The sequence below is a fragment of the Bos indicus x Bos taurus genome, chromosome X, assembly GCF_003369695.1.
Source record: "Bos indicus x Bos taurus breed Angus x Brahman F1 hybrid chromosome X, Bos_hybrid_MaternalHap_v2.0, whole genome shotgun sequence".
Classification (NCBI taxonomy): domain Eukaryota; kingdom Metazoa; phylum Chordata; class Mammalia; order Artiodactyla; family Bovidae; genus Bos; species Bos indicus x Bos taurus.
In genome coordinates this window covers 141,092,125-141,113,190 of record NC_040105.1, presented here as the reverse complement: position 1 = coordinate 141,113,190, position 21,066 = coordinate 141,092,125, and the positions used below count along the sequence as shown (strand labels likewise).

Genomic DNA, 21,066 nt, shown 5'->3' with positions numbered 1-21,066 from the left:
TTATCACCCTGATGTGTGTCAAGAGCAAGGATGCACATTCTTCTCTGATATACCTGCCATGCTATGCTATGTAGCATTTAAAAAGAAGGAAACATGAATATTAAATACTGTCTGCCATAAAGTGGAAAATCATAGCCGCCAGACTTTTGTTTTTGCAATTGAAGAGGACACAAGAAGCAGTATGTCATACTGAAGGGAGGCTGTAATGGTAGCATGCTTATGGCTTGGCTCTGAATCCCAGATGCATTCAATGGATTAATGGTAGGTGTTATAATGCAGGAATAGTACTCTCCACAGTGCCTGATGGATATCAACTCTAAGATGTACATTTTTTTCACATTTTTGAAAACAGTAGGCCTCTCACAGTTTAACAAGTATTTATCTTACAACTGATAGCATCTTAGATTTGATAAAACAGGTATTGAGGAGTTAATGTTTAGCTATTACTACAAAACATGACCACTTATCCATCAGCAAATATTTATTCAGTGTGAACCGTGTGTCAGGCACTAGAGACTGGAACAGCCTAGTAAACATTGCAGATTCCTGCTTTCATGAAGTTTACCTTCTAGTGGGAAGCATACATGAAATACAGATTAGCAAGTAAAATAGTATGTCAGCTGGTAACGGCTGGTAAGTAATATAAGTGAAACAGACTAAAGGGGATGGGAAGTGGTGTAGGGGGGAACACTGGAGTTATAGAGTGGTCAAGGAATGCTTCCCTTGAAGGTGACATTTGAAGAGACCTAAATGGGACTAGTGGAGAAGGCAATGGCACCCCACTCCAGTACTCTTGCCTGGGAAATCCCATGGACGGAGGAACCTGGTGGGCTGCAGTCCACTGGGTCGCTAAGAGTCAGACACGACTGAGCGTCTTCACTTTCACTTTTCACTTTCACGCATTGGAGAAAGAAATGGCAACCCAATCCAGTGTTCTTGCCTGGAGAATCCCAGGGATGGGGAAGCCTGGTGGGCTGCTGTCTGTGGGGTCGCACAGAGTCGGACACGACTGAAGTGACTTAGCGGCAGCAGCAGCAAATGGGACTAGAGGATGAACCGTGAGGCTAGCTAGGGGATCTTTCCAGGTAGAAGGCGGAGCAAACACAAGGGCCTTGAAGGGAAGACACCCTTGAGGGTCTTTGAGGAGTAGCAAGAGGGCCAGTATGGCTGGAGAGGAGGGAGTACAGGAGAGCAGATAAGGTGGGAGTGGAAGAGTTGCACATTATGGCTGGAAAATAAGTAGGCGAATAAGGGCTTCCCTGTTGGCTCAGCAGTAAAGAACATGCCTGCAATGCAGAAGACGTGGGTTCGATCCCTGATCTGGAAGATCCCTTGGAGAAGGAAATGGCAACCCACTCCAGTATTCTTACCTGGAAAATCCCATGGACAGAGGCACCTGGCAGGCTACAGCCCATGGGGTCACAAGGACTTGGACATGACTGAGCAACCAACAACAAATGTCAATCAGGATTTCTTTTTTAAAAAAATTGTTTATTTAATTGGAGGCTAATTACAATATTGTGGTGGTTTTTGCCATACATCGACATGAATCAGCCACGGGTATACATGTGTTCCCCCCATCCTGAACCCCCCCTCCCACCTCCCTCCCCACCCCATCCCTCTGGGTTGTCCCAGAGCACCAGCTCTGAGTGCCCTGCTTCATGTATCAAACTTGTACTGGTTATCTGTTTTACCTATGGTGATATATATGTTTCAATGCCCTCTCAGAAAGGCTCTAGATAGTACGAGGAACTGCATACTGGGGCTCAGAACCACCCAGCAAGGACTGCCAAGTGTCATGGCTACACTGCACTTAAAGTTAGGGGATGGCTGGGGGGTAGGGATGACATTAATTTAGGTAAAGTGAGGAGACAGATCCATTTAGTCTCTTAAACACACTAATGCACGGTCAGAATGATTCATGGTGCAGAACACTTTGAGGACAGAATGATAATGATACGTGATCAGAATAACTAGATGAAGCTACTCTGAAGAACAGTGACATTCAGGGCTTAACATCTCTAACGAGGTGCAGCACAAACTGGCCTTGGTTTGATCTTTCACAACGCACACTGCCACCACATTCACTCTTGCGTCAACTGGGCTGAACTAAACTCAAGTTATTTTAAGAATACTGAAGAACATTTATAGGGTGACTTCATGCAGGACACAAGAGTATAGAAGTCAGATTTCTGTAACCATTTAATGTAAGGTATATGTTTCTTTTTAATCTATTCTTTCTTAGAAGCCAAGATGCATGGTGGTGAAGAGCACGGTCTTTGAAGGCAGAGAGAACTGGGTTCAAATGTCAGTTTCATCACTTACTCTTTGTGGGACTTTTGTTAAATAACAGCTCAAACCTCAGTTATCTCCTCTGTAAACTGGGAATGATACCACCCAACCTCAGAGAGTTGCTGTGAGGATTAAGTGAATGAAATGCGTGTACACAGTGCACAGCACTGTAACTGCTCAATACAACTATAGCTGCATTTTCCCACTAAAAATGAATTGGGTGCCAAGATTTTTCCTGTTCACGCTCTCTTGAAATAGAGGGACTCAAATTTACACTGCCATCAAAAGACAATAAAAAAGACAATAACAGTAAAGAGAAAGCAAAATGTTTCCTTAGAATTCTAAAGGCAGTTCTAGCACTTACAGTATACACACTGAACTTAAAAAAGATGGACCTCCACGTTGACTTTTTAGATAGAGAGCAACATATATGCAAACACTCTACTTCTTTCAGAGGTTTTGTGAGGTGCAGAGTTATGAAATATATTCAGCTGAGAGAAGACAGACGACCCCCTCCCCTCAGTCCCACAAATGCAAGGTAAGGCCATTTTTTGACTGAATTAAAGCCCATTAAACATTTAACAATCAGAAAATGAAACCCCGTTATTCAGAACTATGGAGAGATCCAAAGTTCAATCCCTTCTCCCACCAAAAATGTCTCAAGTAAAAAGGAATGTGCGCCATTTAATCCAGTCATGTAACATTTGAGCATTAGACTGGGTTATCAGGAATTCAGAGGAATTTTCAGAAAACGGATAGCTCTTCTTCTGCCCCTGTCAGATCCCTGAGGTGTTTATCTTGCTCAGAATGGAACCAATTTCAACAGTGAGTACAGTTTATCAATGCAGATAGATATATATATTAAAAGTACAATTATTATGAAGCTCTTAAATTTGATTTTTATATTTTCAATATCTTCTTGGAATTTTCATGACCATATAGGCCCCCATATTTGAGATGTCTACATTAAAGGTTCTAATGCCTTAATGACTGCCCTGTGTAAATGTGCAGACCTATGAGATTATGTAAGTCCTATTGACAATTCAAGAGACAAAAATTTGAGGAACTCAGTTATACAAACCAATCCAACCTCTAAATACTGAGATCATGGAATAAAAATGAAGTTATCCATAGTAATATAGATTGAATGATCTTTATTATATTTTAATCCACCGATCTAAAATTCACACATATCAGATGAAACAGGAGTGCCACAGTATGCTTTATTTTGTAGGTATTAATTAGTTCACTATATTGATATATCCAAAACTTTAGGTAGCAGCAAGCATCAGTTCTTCCTAAGAAGCTCAGGTGAAAATAATTCTTTATATTCATGAGTTCAAAGCCCCACTATCTGATCCACTGTTGTACTGACATAAAAATGAACCCAGTGAGCAAAGCTTATTGAACACTCAGTTCATAAATTTGGGGCTTCCTGTATTTTATTGGAATTGAAGCAGTTTTTGTTCTAACCATCTGATAATTTTATATTTTAGTTAATCTTAATTCTCAAGAATTAAACATGTTTGCTAATTATCTAAGATAAAACCATGATACTCATTGAAGAATTAATGTTAATCTCCTACCCAACAGGTAGAAAACTTTTAAATGAACCCATACTTCTAAATGTATCTGAATTTTCCAACCCATATACCTGGCAAGGTCACAAGCTGATTTAAATAACCTGGCTTTCAGACAATCATCTCAAAAATATTTATTGAAACGAAGCCACTGTTCTTCATGGTGCCATCACTCAGACTAAATAACAGCTAATCAACTGTTTTCACACACACACAAAAAATTTTTAAATAAAACATTCTTTATATACTTAGCAAATCGAGGAGAGCTCAAGTCTGCAAGTCAGAACTAGAAAGTTCTAAGGGAAGTATAGTTGAGCATTCTGACTTTCTACTCCAGTTTGGAATATATGCTTTTGAGGTGCACATATAAAGATAGTAAAGAAAGATGTTGATGATTTTTTTTTTAATGAAAGTTTCCAGTCCCAATTATTGGCAGAGTTCTGGCATCACTTAATGGCAGCAATACAGTGGACAGCATCTGCACTGTGCTGAGAGGTAGATGGGGATCTTATCCTTGGGTTTAATAACAAACTTTATTTAAGGTTTAAGCCTAATTTTTTAATCCAAGAAAGTTTTTAAAGTGAAGACAGATCTTTGGAAGACGCTTGTTTTTTAGTTACATAGAGAGAAAATAGCTTGATAAACTCGGCATCTGCCTTCATGGGAATCATGCAAATCACATGTGTGCAAAGCTGCACACTAGAGAGATACAGCACTGTGCTTCCAAATCACAGGGTGATTCAACAGCCTGGCCAGTCAAGCAGACACTGGGAGGAGAGGCCTCTAGTATCTGACTCCAGCAGCCAGAGCCATTAGAGGTCCCTACAGGGATACGAGTCTGTTATCAAGATCAACAAATTTACAGAATATTCCTGGTCCAGCTTTGGCCAGGCAGCCATTTGACTGATGATACTTCAGGGCCCACTAGTTTCTAGAGTTAGCACTTGCTGTTGTAAGAAAAAGAAACCAACACATTAAAAATTTATCAATTAGAACTTATTCATACAGGGGACTAGAGAGTGCAGACGGCACACAAAATAAAGCTTCATCTTGTTCTTTTTTAGTGGAGGATGAAGTAACTTTCTGAACAAGGCAAGCCTCCATGGGGGAAAAAAAATTCTAATTCATAACTCTAAAAAAAAAAAAAATTATAACCCAGGGAATTCCCTGGTGGTCCAGTGGTTAAGACCCTGCACTTCCACTGCAGGGGTCAAGGGTTCAATGCCTGGTGGAAGAACTAAGATCGCGCGTGGTGTGTTGTGTAGTATGGCAAAAAATTTTGGTATGAACACCTTAAAAAAAAAGGGGTTGTAGATCTTATTTCAACCTTCAGCATAAATGGTAAGTCTGAGATAGTCAATATATTCCAAACTCTAGTAGGAAAAAAAAAGACGTCCTTGTTAAAATAGAGTAGCCACTAATTGTAATTAAGAAAACAGCCAGACTTTTGCTATTAAATACAATATTGGGAAAACATTCCTTTCTTTCTAACTAGCAGAAAAATCAAGATTTAAATAATCTTGGGAAAACTAAGTCTGATGACAAACCAAATTTTATGTTTGCCACCAATGAAAATGAATTCCATTATGCTCTTGAATTTATTTTCTGAAGCAAGTTAAATTCTCCAACAGCTTTGATTTTGCAAATAATGTCAAAGAGGCAAAATACAAGTAACTGCAACATATAAAATTACCCTTCAATAGCAATGCTTTCATAATTGGAGTCAGAGGCTTAAAATCATTATTTACTAAAAAAGATACTGTAAGCCACAATTTTTCTTTCAATTACACTTTTACAAAGGAACAAAACATAGAAAAATAAAAAACAGAAATTGGTCCTAAGAGTGCTACTCATGCCCAAGTTAGCTAGCAACTCACTGAGGTTAATCTGCATATCCCAAACAATTGCACAGCATTTCCTGGCTTTTAGCCAATGGAAGACATAACTTCTGATAGCCAAAAAATAAAAATAAAAGAACCTACTAGATTTAATTGATTACACAGATTGATAACCAGTACGACTTTTCCTTCTTCCAATCATATAAGAGATAAAGACAACAATTATAAGGAAGCCCAAGGCCACACCCACTGCAACAGGAATAAGAAAGTTGAGGTCAGAGTCAGCAGAACATTCTTCAGCTGTCAGAAAAGAACAGACAGAAAGCAAGGAAAGGAAATTAGTAAGGAATGCAATTAAGCAGAAACAAGCAAACAAGAAACAAGCATTTTGAATGTATACATAGGTTAGTCTTTTAGAGCATTACCCCCATCTTCTATTTTTACTATACCCACCCAAATATTAACATTTCCAACTAACCAATCCTCCTGTATCTCACTGTCACTTCATCTTTAACCACACCTAATTCCTCAGTACAAAACCATAAGTTAAGGGGACAACGGGAAAGGGTCTGAAACAAAGAAGTGTGCTTGCCTAATATGGGAAGACTTTATGCTGAATTGTCTAATAGCACCACGGGAGAAGAGAATAAAACCACCACCTGTGTATTTCCCCACTCCCTTCCTACCTTGCCACAACTGTTGTGAAAATATAAATAAAAATTCTGAATGAGTAATAAAATTCAAGTTAAAAAGATTTACGATCAAGAAAATGCAGTGTAATGTTTTTCATACAAGCATTAGGTAACTGTCAGGTTATATTATTTTTCACTGAGCAGTGGCCTGGAATAAAAGCAGAATCCAGTGGACACCACTGGACCACCAAGAAGGCTGTGCACACACGCAGTGTAGATTCTGAGCTCTGGATTGAGACAGAACTGAGTTTAAATCTTGACTCCTTCAAGTACTAGCTAAAGGACCTTGGTCAAGTAATTTAAACTGAGCTTCACTTTCCTCATCTATAAAAGGGGGATGATACTTACATTATAAGGTATCTAAGGATTAAAAACAATTATATTTCTAAAATATCTGATACACATCAGAAGGTCAACAAGTGTTTACTCCCTTCTCTTCTCCTCCCATGTTTGTGATCTCATCCAAGGAGATTTTAGGCTTTGAAGTAGCGAACAGATCAAAATAGGAGGCATTCAAAAAGCCAACATTACCTTCAAAAATATTTAAGCAAAGTTGGTGTCATATATCATTTATTGGAAGTAATTAGTACAGAAACTCAAAGTGTCCAATGCTGATCTCATAGTTTCAAGTTTAAACCAGTTTTACTATTGAGTGATTAGATTTCATTGGGACTCTTTTAAATAAAAATGGTAATAGTGCTTTTGTTGTCCACTAGATATATAACCTCAGTGAAGTCACTTCTCTTCTTCTGTAAAAATTACGGGGTATAGAGTAAATAGTCTTTAAAAATCCTTTATAAATCTCGTGTACATAACAAATGTGGTATTTGGTGTGATTTATGATCAAACAATAACTTGCTTTTTTACTATAATCTTTTTCTCCTCTTGAATTTTTGTCATGCATAAAAAGTTGCTATCATTCTGAATATATAATATGAATTTCAGCAATAACAATAGCTTTTATTAAAAGGATTTACTGTATTTTACTGAAAGCTTTCTGAGACTGATAGCTGGGTGCCAAAATACTGATTAGTGAGTTATAAAAATTCTGAACAAGTCAATATATACATAGAATGAATTAATAAAATAATCACTTCAATGTGAAATTCTCAAGCTTCCTTTTTACTTGTCTATACATTCAGTATCTGTGCTGCGCTTCTAACATGGAGCATGCTTCGATAGGGGCTGATTCTCTAGTTCATTTTAATGCCAACAGCTTCTCTCTATCCCCCCATCTATGCTCTGCCCCACAGGGGCTGTCTTGGAAAAACTAAGAGCCTAGTTGCTATGCCTCACTGCCTGACTTTTGAGATTGCTGTTAGCTTACATTTCCTAAGTACCAGTCTGATGACAACACTAAATAGATTTTAATGCTCCAGAGATCAACAAGATGAGGTAGAGAAACACAACACAATCTCTCCCAATTAGTTCATAGAATATTTCTATCTTTCAATGCTAATTGGGCATCCAAGGAAGAGAAAAACACTAAAAAAAAAAGGCAAGTGGTTAAACATGTTTGAATCTTTTCAGTCTATACTGCTGAAAAAGAAACATTTTTTTAAAAAGCTCTTAATTCTGAAGCCAGTTTAAGCTCTGTTGTAGTCTCTTGGGTCTGTTTTATACCTAGGGAAAAATCACAAGCCTAAGATCCTGACTTCAGCTTCAAAGAAGTCAGCAAAAGTCACATAAAATGCTGACACCTGAGGACATTCAACCGAAAACCAAGTTTAAGCATATGATGGGCATTTATGCCACATCAACATTTATTTAATTAACTATATGCAAAGGCACTGTGATGAGTTTAAATCAGGATAGTTCTTATACACTGAAAACAGAACACCGGTAGTGAAACAATATTTATTAATTCCATGAAGACACAACTACACATTCAACCTCCATAATGGTCATGTTAATAAGTTTCAGGCATCTTAGGTTAGAATCCAAATTTGGCCAAGGCTTCTTAAGATAGACCTTGAAACACTGCACACCCACGTTCTTTCCAACAAATTTGTCTTCAGGACCAGTTAACACGACGCTTTTTCAGTTTTAAGCTGTTCTATTTACAGTTTTTACTAATAAAGAATGATCTCAAATGCTGGGACTGATTTAAGACTTAAAGTTTTGCTACCTTCACAAAATATTTCAAAACTGCAAAGGAAGAAAATCTTGTTATGTGCATGTATTTTTATATAATCAATCAGAATGCAGGTTTCTAAAATTGCTCATATCCAGCATGATGGCGCTTGAGACCAATAAAGTAAGCCAGCAACACTAGAATAAGCACTCCTGCCAAGGCTGCTCCCACCGCTATGGGCACAAGGAAGTTGTCGTCATCTGCACTGCAGTCTTGAGCTAGATGTGGAGAAAGGACAATTGAGAACAAAAACAGTGACAACATTTCTAATGTGTACACTTTAAGTTAAAATGACAGTTCTTCCCAACACACACATTCGTTTTTCACACCCAGGCAACAAATCACTGGCACTCATTACCAGCAGATGTGATGTCCCACGAAAGTGATTTTCCAAATAACCAAAACATACTTTTAAGTACCGCCCCCCCCAAATGCAGTCATTTTGGATGAGACATAAAACGATCACCTACTTCCCAGATTTCTTAAATGGAAGATAATGGATAAATATATTTAGCCTTTCCTTGATGATCAAGCTGTGAGCTTTCGGAAGCAAACTGTTATGAAGTTGAAGCAGCATAGTGCCAGGTGCCCCACAGATTGGGAAGCAATAATGAAATGAGCCAAATAACCAACTATACAAAGCAGATAGAAGACTCAATGCAGAGCAATACGGGGTCACTTAGTAGTAAGGAAAGGTATCAACCGGCCCAGATTAAATAACTGTTAGCCTCAAGATTTCAGTCTGGTATAGGAGTCAGACAAGAGAATCAGTGGTTACAATTTCAAAATGTCCTGTAACAAGGGCAGGGAACACACATCGAAATTTTTCAGAGGCGCACTCAACTCAGCCTTGTTACCCAAGACATAGTTTGAAAAAGGTGACACGAGAGCCGAGATGTTAAGAATGAGTAGGAATTAGCTGTGCAGGTACCGGGTCAAGGGCATTCCGGGTATAGAAAACAGCATAGACAAAAATACGGACCCATGGATGGTAACAAAACACAGGGCTTTGGGTGAAATGTAAGCAGGCTGGCATAGCTAAAACAATGGATTAAGAAATACTCTTGGAAAAGAGGTGGAAATAGGATGTTAGGACCAGCTTACAAAGGCATTGTATGCTCTAGGTAGTCTGGCCTTATACTGATAGCAAAAAAAAAAATGTGCAGAATTTTAAGCAGGATATTTGTTTCAGAAGTTATGGGAGATGGAAGGCTGGAGGTATTATTAGGAAGCAACTCTACTGCTAGAAGCCAGATGACCAATAATTTGATCCTGAACTCAGTTAGCAATGTGCAGATGTAGAAGGAATAGACTAGAGATCCAACGAGAAGACAGAACTGACCAAATGGATGTAGGCGGTGTGGTAGGAGATAATAGAATGGCTCCCAATTCCACGCTTTGGTAATTAGGTAGATGCTGGTGCCCTTCATGGTGATAAGGAATACAGAGGAATAATATGCATTTCAGTTTTATATGTAATTATTTTGTGAGGGTTAATTTTTTAATCTTTAAAATCTGTGTGTTGGGAGAGGGTAAAGAGGGATCTGTGTAAGAGGGAGACATTCAAGTTTCAGATACCTGCGTCTTAACCAAGTGGTTGATGTACTTAAGTGATAGGTCAAACCAGGGACAGAGGTATTTCTTCAGCAAGGGCAGACGAAGTAAGAGGGTCAGGGACAAAACCCTTTGAAGCATAAAGGAGTAGGGAAAAGTAGGAAAGGTAGGTAGAAAATGGTGCCTCAGAAGCCAAGGAAACAGTTTCCATTATCATAGGAGAATAGTGTCAATTACTAGAGATGCCTGAGAAATGTCCACTGGTTGAAGCAATACAGAGGGTGGGGGCTAGGAGTCATATTGTTGCAGGTTTAAGAGTGAGTGGGAAGTGATTGCTTAGGAGATCAAGAACTTGGGATGAGGAACACAGTATTTGTTATGAGAAGTTTAGAGGGACCAAAGAAAGGTAGACAGCAGGGGGACACGGGGTTAAGAAAGGGTATCTTCAGGGTGGGAGGGACTTAAGTGGTTACACGATCAAGGAAAAAGCCATGAGTTTTTTACAGGTTGAAGATGCCTCCTGGAAGGCAGGAGAAATGCAATTCTAGAAGCACTGACCAGAAGAAAACCTACTGAGACTCTAGAAGAAAGGAACAGTGTAGATGGTGGTATGTTTGCAGAGACATGAAGCAGCTAGTATGTTGAACCACAACTTCTGTTTTCCATTTCTTTGCCTCTTACTGCCCTAATTCTCCTCCTCACTTGCAATTTACCAGGGATTGATAAATCAGATAATTATGCTTATTAGAATTGTGCCCAAAAGAATGAATAGCTGCAAGGCAAATCTGTATTTTCAAGTAAGAAATGTGCCAGCCTTTCACTAGTCTCTGGAGCAATAACTGGGAACAATATGCAATCCTAGAGTTTATGGACTTTGTGACATCAACTTTGGCTGCCAGCTCAATGATCTTTTTCACTTGCTTCTTGGTTTTGTTAACAATCAGGATAGCTAAGATTGCCAGATGTGGCTTTTGTGGATTTATGGTGTTAAGATCACCCAGTGAGCTCCTCCCCTTCAATTTCCCAAATTACCAGCCAGCATATAAACACTTGGGTGACATGTACCATAAAGTATCATGCTTTGGATTTTATATAACTTGGTTTTTAAAAAATTTATTAGTAGATTAATTTATTCTGGAAACAAATTCAAACTCCTCTCTTTCCCAAATTGGGTATTTGACCCAATTTGAAACTAGTGAAATGACTTTAATAAATACTGCCAATAAGGCTTTCATGTAAGACAAATATTCTTAGATCAAAAAAGCAATTCCACTAATACAAAGATCTTTCTAGATGCTGTCATTTACCTAAAATGTTCTCAACTAGTATGTGAAGTATTAATTTATAATAACTATTGATTTTATGAAATCAACCTGCAAAAGTTCTTCAGGTAATGGAAAGATGTTTTGGTAAACAGAAATTTTAATAAAATCACATCTTGAAGAAAAACCTCCTTTTGTAAGTCATTCTGACCTGCTCTATCTGCCTAATGTACACTTGAGACCATACTGAAAATATTTCTGGAGAATGGAAAAGTGGAAGAGTTTAATGATCACAGAAGCAGTGAAGAATTTTAGAGGTAAAATTTCATGGCCATTGAAATCTCAAGGAAAATGTTCATGGAGATTTTAAAAATGCTGTTAATCTTCAATTTTCTGTTAGTTCAGAAATTTGTCAGAGACACTTTTCAGGGTGAGGGTTGAAAAGTCAAGATGTACATTTATAATAAAATAGAAAACAAACACCTCTTTAAAACCAATGAGTCAATTTCTCTTTGGAAGAATCAACATTAAGAAGCACATTCTTATGTGACATTTATCACATATCTTTTAGATATACAGTCAAACCACTTGAAGTTTATTATACGGATCTGAAAAGATACTTGAAGCTACTCTATACTAGTTTCAAAAATATGATAATTATTGATGCAGAAAATTAGGTACTAGGATAAAAGATCAGGAGATAAGTAGGAGAAAGGTGAGCCTAAGACAGTATAATATTATCTACTTAAATAAAAAGAAATAAAAATGCTATAATCCTAAAATTATCTTGATTCTTTTAAGAATTCCTCCTAAAAAGTTGCAATAAACTTCAGACGGTATGTTTTACACTTGATGAAAATATGCTTTTTATCCCTAACAAGTAGCTTATCAGGTTTCTTCTAAAAATACTCAGATGTATATTTTTCTTCACTGAAATGAAAAATTTCACTCAAAGAAATAAAAGTAACAAGACTTGAAAACCCTCAACCCCCAGATGAAAAACCTGAGAGACCCCAACTGAGTAGCCTGACCGAAGGCACATGGCTGCTAGTAGCGTTCAGAGCTGTGATGATTAACTGGTGGTCACAGGCTTAACTGGCTGAGCCAGAGGAAAGCCAGCCAGGCTGCTAAATGGTTGTGTGTGATACACTAAGGTAGACTGGGAAGTCATCTAGAAATTGGAAGTTTCATGCATTTTAAGGTGATCTGAGAGAAAGATTACATACAATCCTGTTTTGGCTTGGATCAATAGCTTGCTTTGTGAGGCTGCAATGTAGATATTAAATATCAGCCTCAATTTAGGTGTTGAGAAAAGTATACAGAGATATTCTGTTGCTTTTACTATAAAATATTCTAAATCATTGGTTTTCTAACTGGCTACACATAAGATTCAACTGGGGAACTTACACACACACATACATACATCCCATACACATCTCATCCCCGACCTGATTTTTACTCTGTAGCCACCCCAACATCAGTAAGGACCTATACACACACACACACACACACACACACGCCACTCTCCCAGACAGTAATACACAGAACATTCTGGAAATAACTTAGTTCTAGGCATTTCTGAAGTTTTTCCTTTTGGAAGAAATTGCCATTATATAGTAGACAAAATCTAGACTTTAGCCAACAGGAAAGAAATGTGAGCAAATTTCCTTAAGAAATAAAAGAATCTTTATTGTTTGTTTTAGAAGCAATATGTTGAGCAAGTGGACAGTCAAATAACCGAAGAGAAATACCATACATCAACTAGTGGTTTAAACATTTGAGGAAAAAAACATGAAAAGCATTTACATGGACCAGATTCTTTATACAAATGCTAACCCATGAGAAACACCCAGAAACCAAATAGAGTGTTAGACCATCAAGATGTAAACCCAGTAAAACAAAACTACAAAAGGTACAAAGAACACGTGGCTATACGAACTAATAGCGTGAATAATAGCATATAAACTGGCCCATGTAAAATACGAAAATAATCAATTAAGTCAGGTTCTCTATAAAACAGTGCTAATTAGAGGTATTTTAATATGAATCAGGTATATAATCTCAAGGTAGAAACTTCTAGAAACATTAACAGCATTAAGCCAGTGCCACTTGCTTGTGCTTCCAATTTTTATTTTTTAAAAAAGCTGCTTTGCTTTGACTCTTGAGAAATATCTAAGGCTCATACTCTTGGAAGCGTTGTCCATTCCTATAAGGGTAACAATCTTACACTAAAACATTATTTAAATAAAATTTTTAAAAAAAATCAGATTTCTATTTAGCCTTTAAAAAGTGCCTTAAGCTGGCAAAGCAGCTCCAAGAAGCTTTCTAGAGAGGGGCTCTAGACATTAGGTGGTGCAGGTGAAATGGACAATTGGTGCCTCTCCCCAGAGCACAAAACTTAACAAAGTACATGAATTGATGATGCTACTGTAATGAACAATAATAACGTAAGCTTTGATTAGCACTGAACTATTTAAATATGAAAGCCACATTAGTAAATGTAGCCATCAATGCAAGCTGGAAAGGAAGAACAGCTTTTTCGTCAACAAAGAGGAGACCAAGACTTTTGGGTTGGGTCCAAGTTCTTTATCTAGGTTCTAGGACATACTGGCATTTCTTCTTTAAGGAAAAGGAAAGATAAAACAAACTACCACCAACACAGAGATTCAAAGACTAAAGAGAAATCTACATAAATCTAGTGACATTAATATTAGCACTGTGCCTAGGGGCCAATTTATGGGTACAAAGAACTAACGCCGCAAATTGGCACTGCCTAGCAATTATCTCTAAAGCATCTGGAAAATGGATTGAAATGCCCAGTTGGAATAGTCTTGTATTTTACCATTTAAAAGGCTGAATTACCCAGGTTTTTTTTTTAAAGAAAGGATTCAACGGTAAGATTAACACCTATTCTAAAATTTTAAAAGCTTTTGTATCTTTTGTCACTACAGCCATATTAAGTACAAGTGTACTCAAAAGGCATTAGAAAAGCATGCATTGCTAAGAATATAATACTATTAGACCCTGTTCACATCTATTGGCATATCTCTCATAGTCAAATATGCAGCAATGCCAAAGCAGCTAAGTTAACCTGCAAACCAAATCACTAAGAAATGCAAAATGAGCAAGTACAAACCCACCACAGAATGTGTTGTCTCAATTTGACTACATACGAGGGTGGGGAGGGAGTTAAGCTCTTTTTCCTAAACTGGGTATTTCTAATCAGAATGTCTAAAGTGACAACAATGGAATACTAATTCAAGGCAATGTAAAACAGAATTTATAATCCATGCGATTTTGCACATTTGTGTGTGTGGGGGGGCGCTATAAAAATGTTTTAAATTCCTTAGTTGGAAAAGCCAAAATCATGTGATTAATTTATAGTTGATCATTTTAGGGGTGTTTTTATCTATTTGAGTTTGAAATCCCCCAATACCACCTGTTTTAAGATCAGCACTGTAAACTATATACACCTTAAGTTGAATAGTATTGCATGTTGGAATTTGTACTTGCTTTTATTATCATGTAGATTAGTGTTACAGAGTCTGATATCCAGCATAACTTTTTCTTCTGCCAATTAGGTAAGCAATCACTATAACGATAATCAAGCCTGAAAGACCAGCACCAACTATAATTGGTATTAGAATGGTGTCATCATCCAGCGAACACTCTTGGGCTGTAGGTGAGAAAAAGTGTGTAACAAAGAATGAGTATAATAAAAAAAGAAATGATGTTCCAAAAGTAAAAGATGTTCATTAAAAAGTCAGAAAATGCTCTTAAAGATCAACTTTAAGTAATTAAGACAGGTCTATTTTTATGATAAAGCTACATAAATTATAGATTGTTCTAGAATCAAAATCCAAAAACTTATTTGTCCTTTCATTCATGTGTTTGTATATATTAGATATATATGCATGTGTACTCATTTATGTAAAACACATACATGTGTCTATATTTCTTTGTTTATATATTCCAAGTGCTTTCCAAAATAGGAGTATTACTTTATCAGAAATGAAGGGAGCCAATCTAGCCAGATTTCTACATAGCCAGTTTAGACTCTTCATGGCAGAGTGATGTCTTTAGGGAAACTGGGAGCAGATTAGGAAGGTTTCATCACGGGATCAGAAGAGCCACACTATAGCCTGTGAACCAAATCTGTCCCAAAGGCTAAAAAAGTGCCTTTTGAACATTTTTAAATGATTGGTGGGGGTGGGGGGCCAAAAACAAAGAAAGAGGATTTTGTGATTCATGTGAATTACATGAAATTCGAGTTTCTAGTATCCACAAGGCAAGTTTTACTGGAAAACAGCCACGTTCACTTGTTTATTGCCTGAGGCTCTTTTTCATGCCTCAACGGCAGAGCTCAATAGTTGTGACAGAGACCATATGGCCTCCAAAGCTGAAACGCTGTGTGAGCCTTTACAAAAAAAGCCTGCAGATTCTCAACTTTGAGGAAACACTTCTAGTGGCTGCTAAAGCCCAGAAACTGAGACTTCTGACTAATTTGAGTGTGTTTACCACATTTATCAATCCAGTCACGGCTCACAGGGGCTATCTTTTCCATTGCTAGAGAGCAGTCTGATTCAGTAAAATCCAATTAACACTCTTACCTTACTGAAAGTCTATTTCCTCCTCCTATACAGTCAAGTATTACCAGTCAAGAACCTAGCTCCACAAATAGATTATACATTCAGTCTCAGTACTAAATGTTGTATACTCCTTTGGGTGATATTTTTAATTCTATGTATATGAAAACCAAAGCGGAAAATAAGAGAAAAAATACAGCTCATCTGTATTTTAGCTGACTAGATTAACAGGCTTGAGCTGACTGCACACTGCAAATAATCTGAAGTTCTAAACACAAATCTGGACTTAAAATTTGAAGGTTATAATGCAGAGGAGGAGTTTGATGAAGACTCAAAAGTAAAACCATGAAAGGATCAAAATAATTGAGAAGGAAATGGTAACCCACTCCAGTAGTCTAGTAGGGAAAATCCCATGGACAGAGGAGCCTGGTGGGCTACAGTTCATGGGGTCGCAGAGAGCCAGACACGACTGAGTGACTGAGCACACAAGCAAAATCTGACAAAGGGGAAAATGAATTCTTGAGACTATGTTTTAATTGTGATCAACCCCTCTAATCACAAGAATGGTAGGGTCAAGAGCCTAATTTATTCTGGCCTAACCAAGGCCGGCTAGGTGTTCAGCACTACTGCAAAACCGCTGAGCAGCTCGCAGCATATTCACTTTCAGATGCAGCTTCCACATTTCTTTCTAAACCACTGAATTCATTGTTGAAAAGGATGGGGATGACTGGTGTGGCTCTGCTCAGCAGAGCTGTGATCCACAAATCATCCATTTTATATAATCGGGTTTAAAAGACGAGTCAATTAAGGAATTTTATGTACTTTTCCCTCTTCATGCAGATTTTAATCTTGTAATGCCAAATGCATCTTTCATAATCGTATAAACACAGTGTAATGAGCCGTTCACAAAGCTTTCACTAAAAATCTGTTAAATACCACCATTAGCCCTGAGTAGACCTTCAAAAAGCCTCATTCACACTGGCACATGCTTTCAAAACTCTCCAGATCATTCTAGCTGGCCAAAACATAGGCCACATCTGAGGCTTTCCTACCGCAATCTTTTGTCTTAATAAAATGAGACCAAACTGCTTTGAGTATGAAAATGTTTCCAGTGAGAAGATGGCCCCAAGAAGGCAGTCAAGATGCTCAAAAACTGCTGTTCCCCAGTGCCATCCTTCCCACAAATGACAACCCATGGAGGAGTGTCTGCGTCTTATGTTCAGTTCAGTTCAGTCGCTCAGTCGTGTCCGACTCTTTGCGACCCCATGAATCGCAGCACGCCAGGCCTCCCTGCCCATCACCAACTCCCGGAGTTCACTCAGACTCACGTCCATCAAGTCGGTGATGCTATCCAGCCATCTCATCCTTTGTTGTCCCCTTCTCCTCCTGCCCCCAATCCCTCCCAGCATCAGTCTTTTCCAATGAGTCAACTCTTCACATGAGGTGGCCAAAGTATTGTAAAGCTCACTTAAGCACCTATCAGTTTTTAGCTTTAAGAATTTTGCTGCAAATGGTTTTGAGATTACAAAACACACCTAATTTGAGCAAAATGATTAGCTAATACAGTCATACTACTTGCTCAAGGGCTACAAGAGTCAAGAGGTGAATTCCTATTTCTCTATTCCAGGGCTTAAATTTCCACAACTCAAAATAAAAGCCACCTAGCAGTCAACCTATGAGCATAAATTATTAATAAAACTTGCTTGACTCTTACCAGTAGAATACTTTCCTTCTGTCACACTGAAAGGCTGAACCCTTAGATCAAAGGTATTTATCTGAAATGCTCCAGACACGGAAACGGTCTGCTCTTTGTTGCACATATAAGAACTTCCCAGGGGAGCATCCCAGTAGCTGAGATTGGTATTTGAAATGCTGTAAACTTTAAAGGAAAAAAAAATGTTAGTAACTTCTTATCCTGTCAATATTTTTTAAAAAGGGGGGAGGGGGAAGACAATCCTGAGGAATTTTCTGTGAAATACGGGAGAGCTCAGGGTACAGGGTCTGCCCACAAAAAGCCATTCTTAAGATCACTAACTAGGTTCCCTATCTCTCTTTGGATGTTGCGACAGTCTAAAACCCAGTCACATTCTTAACTATTATTCACTATGCTTTGAAAATACAAGATATTGCAAAAGATAAAACCGGTTCTAAGTTACGGTCAAAGCCCAATTTTGACATAGAATCTTCTGTTCCATAAAATAAGGCGCTTGTCATTAATTATGGTTTGTATTCTTTCAGTGAAACCTATATTCTTCCCCACCCCCCAGGCCAATGTTTTGCTTACCAGAGCCATTAACCAAAATCATGCTGACATTCACCTCCTTCAGATAGAATCGGTTTTCATTTTTCTGTGTGAAAAAAAGCATCCAGTTAGTCAATGCATTACAGCTGTTTACAGACACAGTTAACATCTACGGAAGAAGAGCAATCTAACACTATTACCCAGAAGATCCAACCAGGGATTAGACCTGGTTCAGTAGCACAAATTGCAAATAAGTCAAGAGACTCAAAATGTGACTGAAACCCTTTTCCTCTTCATTTTTGTTTCCAACTTTGGGACCAGAGATGATGTGCTCACCTGGTTCCCAGACACTCAGCAATTCACTCCCTCCGTTCTGATCTGTCACTTTCCAAGCCCTTACCACCTCTAGCCTGGATCACAACAGCCTCTTCACAGGGCTCCCTGCCTTTCTGCCTGTCCAGCTCTGTTTTTCCTCCAATGCTGTTTTCTTTCTGAAGCATTAATCTGATCAAACGATCCTTCTAATTACTTCACCGCTTACTATGTACAAGGTAACACATCAAAGTGTTCCAGGGAGCCAGCAAAATGGACACATTTGGATCCTGCCCCCATTGTGTTTACACTCTGCCAGAGAAGACAAAGAAAAATAAATAACCATACTACAAAAAAGAAAGTGATAAATTATGAATAAAAGGAGAGGAATTCCAACTAGGGAAGGAGCAAAGGCAACAGAAGGTTAGGGGCAGGCCATCTGAATGGGGTAGGATTCAATTAGGAAAGAAGCACAAATGAGTATTCAAGAAGGGAAGAGCCTGAGTAAAGAAGTCAGAAATGAGCATTACCGCAAGCACACTGGCATCTGAAAACTTTAAGTGCCAAGCACTGTTCCTAAAACTTTACCCAGGAGGCTTCATGGAAGAATTACAACACCCCATTTTGAGATGGGATAACTGATCCATGGAGGGTGTTGAGCAACTTCCACAAGGCTACAGAGTTAGCTGGGATTTGACGCCAGGGAGTCTGGCTGTGGAGCCTGAGGGTTGGTTCCTTGGCCACTCTCCTACCACAGCGGATGTGCACAGGGAACATGGTGACGGAAGCATGAGATTCACGACAAGGGAAAGAAGGAATCATAGAGCTGGATATGCAGGTTACTTTGCACAGCGGGGAGAGGAGGCTTGAGCTGCCCCAGGCATGGAATTTAGATGTTTTCTTGTTGGCAAAACAGAACTACTGCAGTTTCTGAGAAAGAGCTGAGCTTCAAGAAGATTCAGCTGATGCCGAAGTACATTAGGGGAGGGGAGGAGAAGGGGGGGACCAGTTAGGAGGTGGTCTGAAACTAGTTAGGAGGTAAGCAGTAATGGAGGCTGGGATCGGTAGGGAATGAAAACAAGGGGGCAGACTAAGAGAACTTCAGGAGAAAGCACACAGAAGTCTTGACAATGCCACCCCATCTCTCCTTGGTTTGCCATTCAAGGCTCTCCACAATTTGTCCCAAACACTCTTCCAAACTTATCATTCACTGAACACGCTCCATGCCTCATTTTCCACCTGGTCTTGATTGTGCTCCTTTATCCAGGGATATTCTGTACTTTTTCACTTACTCCTCTTATACTCCATGTGTACACATCTGACCCATTCTTGAATGTCCAGCTTTTATGTCATCTCTTCTGTAAAGCCCTCCTGACTCTCCTCCAGCCGGAATTAATGGCTCACTCCTCTATACTTCCATTGTTGTGTTGGGGCACTCAGTCATGTCTGACTCTTTGTGACCCCATGGACTGTAGGGCGCCAGGTTCCTCTGTCCATGGAACTCTCTACGCAAGAATATTGGAAGCAGCCATTCCCTTCTCCAGAGGACCTTCCTGATCCAAGGATCGAACCTGGGACTCTTGTGTCTCCTGCAATTGCAGGCAGATTCTTTACCACTGAATCACCTGGGAAGCCCTCCTTTACTCCCATAGCACTTTGTACTTTCCTCTGGTCTAACACTCACCCCACTTTGAATGCACCTCCTACAGCACAGTCTACTTTTCCACAGAATCAAATCCAAAAGCCAGCATGGCATTCAAGGCCTTCCATAAAAGTGGTGGTTATTTGTACACTGCTATCTTTATCACTTGGGGGCTTCCCCAGTGGCTCCGTGGTAAAGAATCCGCCTGCCAACGCAGGAGATGCAGGCTCGATCCCTGAGTCAGGAAGATCCCGTGGAGAAGGAAACAGCAACTTGCTCCAGTTCTCTTGCCTGGAAAATTCCATGGACAGAGGAGACTGGTGGGCTACAGTTCATGCGGTCACAAAAGTTGGATACAACTGAGCGCATGCACGCACACACCTTGACCAATAAATCATGGGCATCTTAAGAATATAGGCCTTCTTCTTTGTATCCCACCATAGCATCCTGTGTTGTTGTTCAGTCGCCCAGTCGTGTCCAACTCTTCGCGATCCTGTGGACTGCAGCACGTCAGGCCTCCCTGTCCCTCACCACCTCCTGGAGTTCACCCAAGTTCATGTCCATTGCAATAGTGATGCCATCCAGCCATCTCATCCTCTGACACCCTCTTTTCCTTTTGCCCTCAATCTTTCCCAGCATCAGGTCTTTTCCAATGGGGGGGCGGAACACACGCCTTGCCATGGCGAGTGGCTTGGGTAACTCAATTAAGCTACGAGCCTTGCTGTGTAAGGCCATCCAAGACAGATGGGTCATAGGAGAGTTCTGACAAAATGTGATCCACTGGAGGAGTAAATGGCAAACCACCCCAGTATACTTGCCATTAGAACCTCATGAACACTATAAAAAGCATCCTGTACATACACTGAATCAATTATCCTGAGAAGCAACTGCCATGATAAGATTGAAGGTGAGATGGGCCCCACTGAACTCTG

At 39.1% G+C, this 21,066-nt stretch overlaps 1 protein-coding gene across 3 annotated transcripts in view; it reads right to left on the bottom strand.

Moving 5' to 3' along the window:
- Positions 1-3,429: 3,429 nt before the first annotated feature.
- The window catches only part of LAMP2 (lysosomal associated membrane protein 2), a 37,969-nt gene continuing 20,332 nt past the window's right edge, over positions 3,430-21,066 (bottom strand). Inside the window, exons 7-9 of one of the 3 annotated variants that reach the window (XM_027535039.1) lie at positions 18,223-18,286; positions 17,653-17,817; positions 3,430-6,010 (exon numbers count right to left, since the gene is read on the bottom strand). In XM_027535039.1, the coding sequence (XP_027390840.1) occupies positions 5,868-6,010; positions 17,653-17,817; positions 18,223-18,286 (372 nt within the window). In that variant the 3' untranslated portion in view covers positions 3,430-5,867. Of the gene's footprint in view, positions 6,011-8,240; positions 8,755-13,015; positions 15,029-17,652; positions 17,818-18,222; positions 18,287-21,066 lie in introns of those variants that run through there. The other 2 variants (XM_027535040.1, XM_027535042.1) reach the window with 2 other exon arrangements.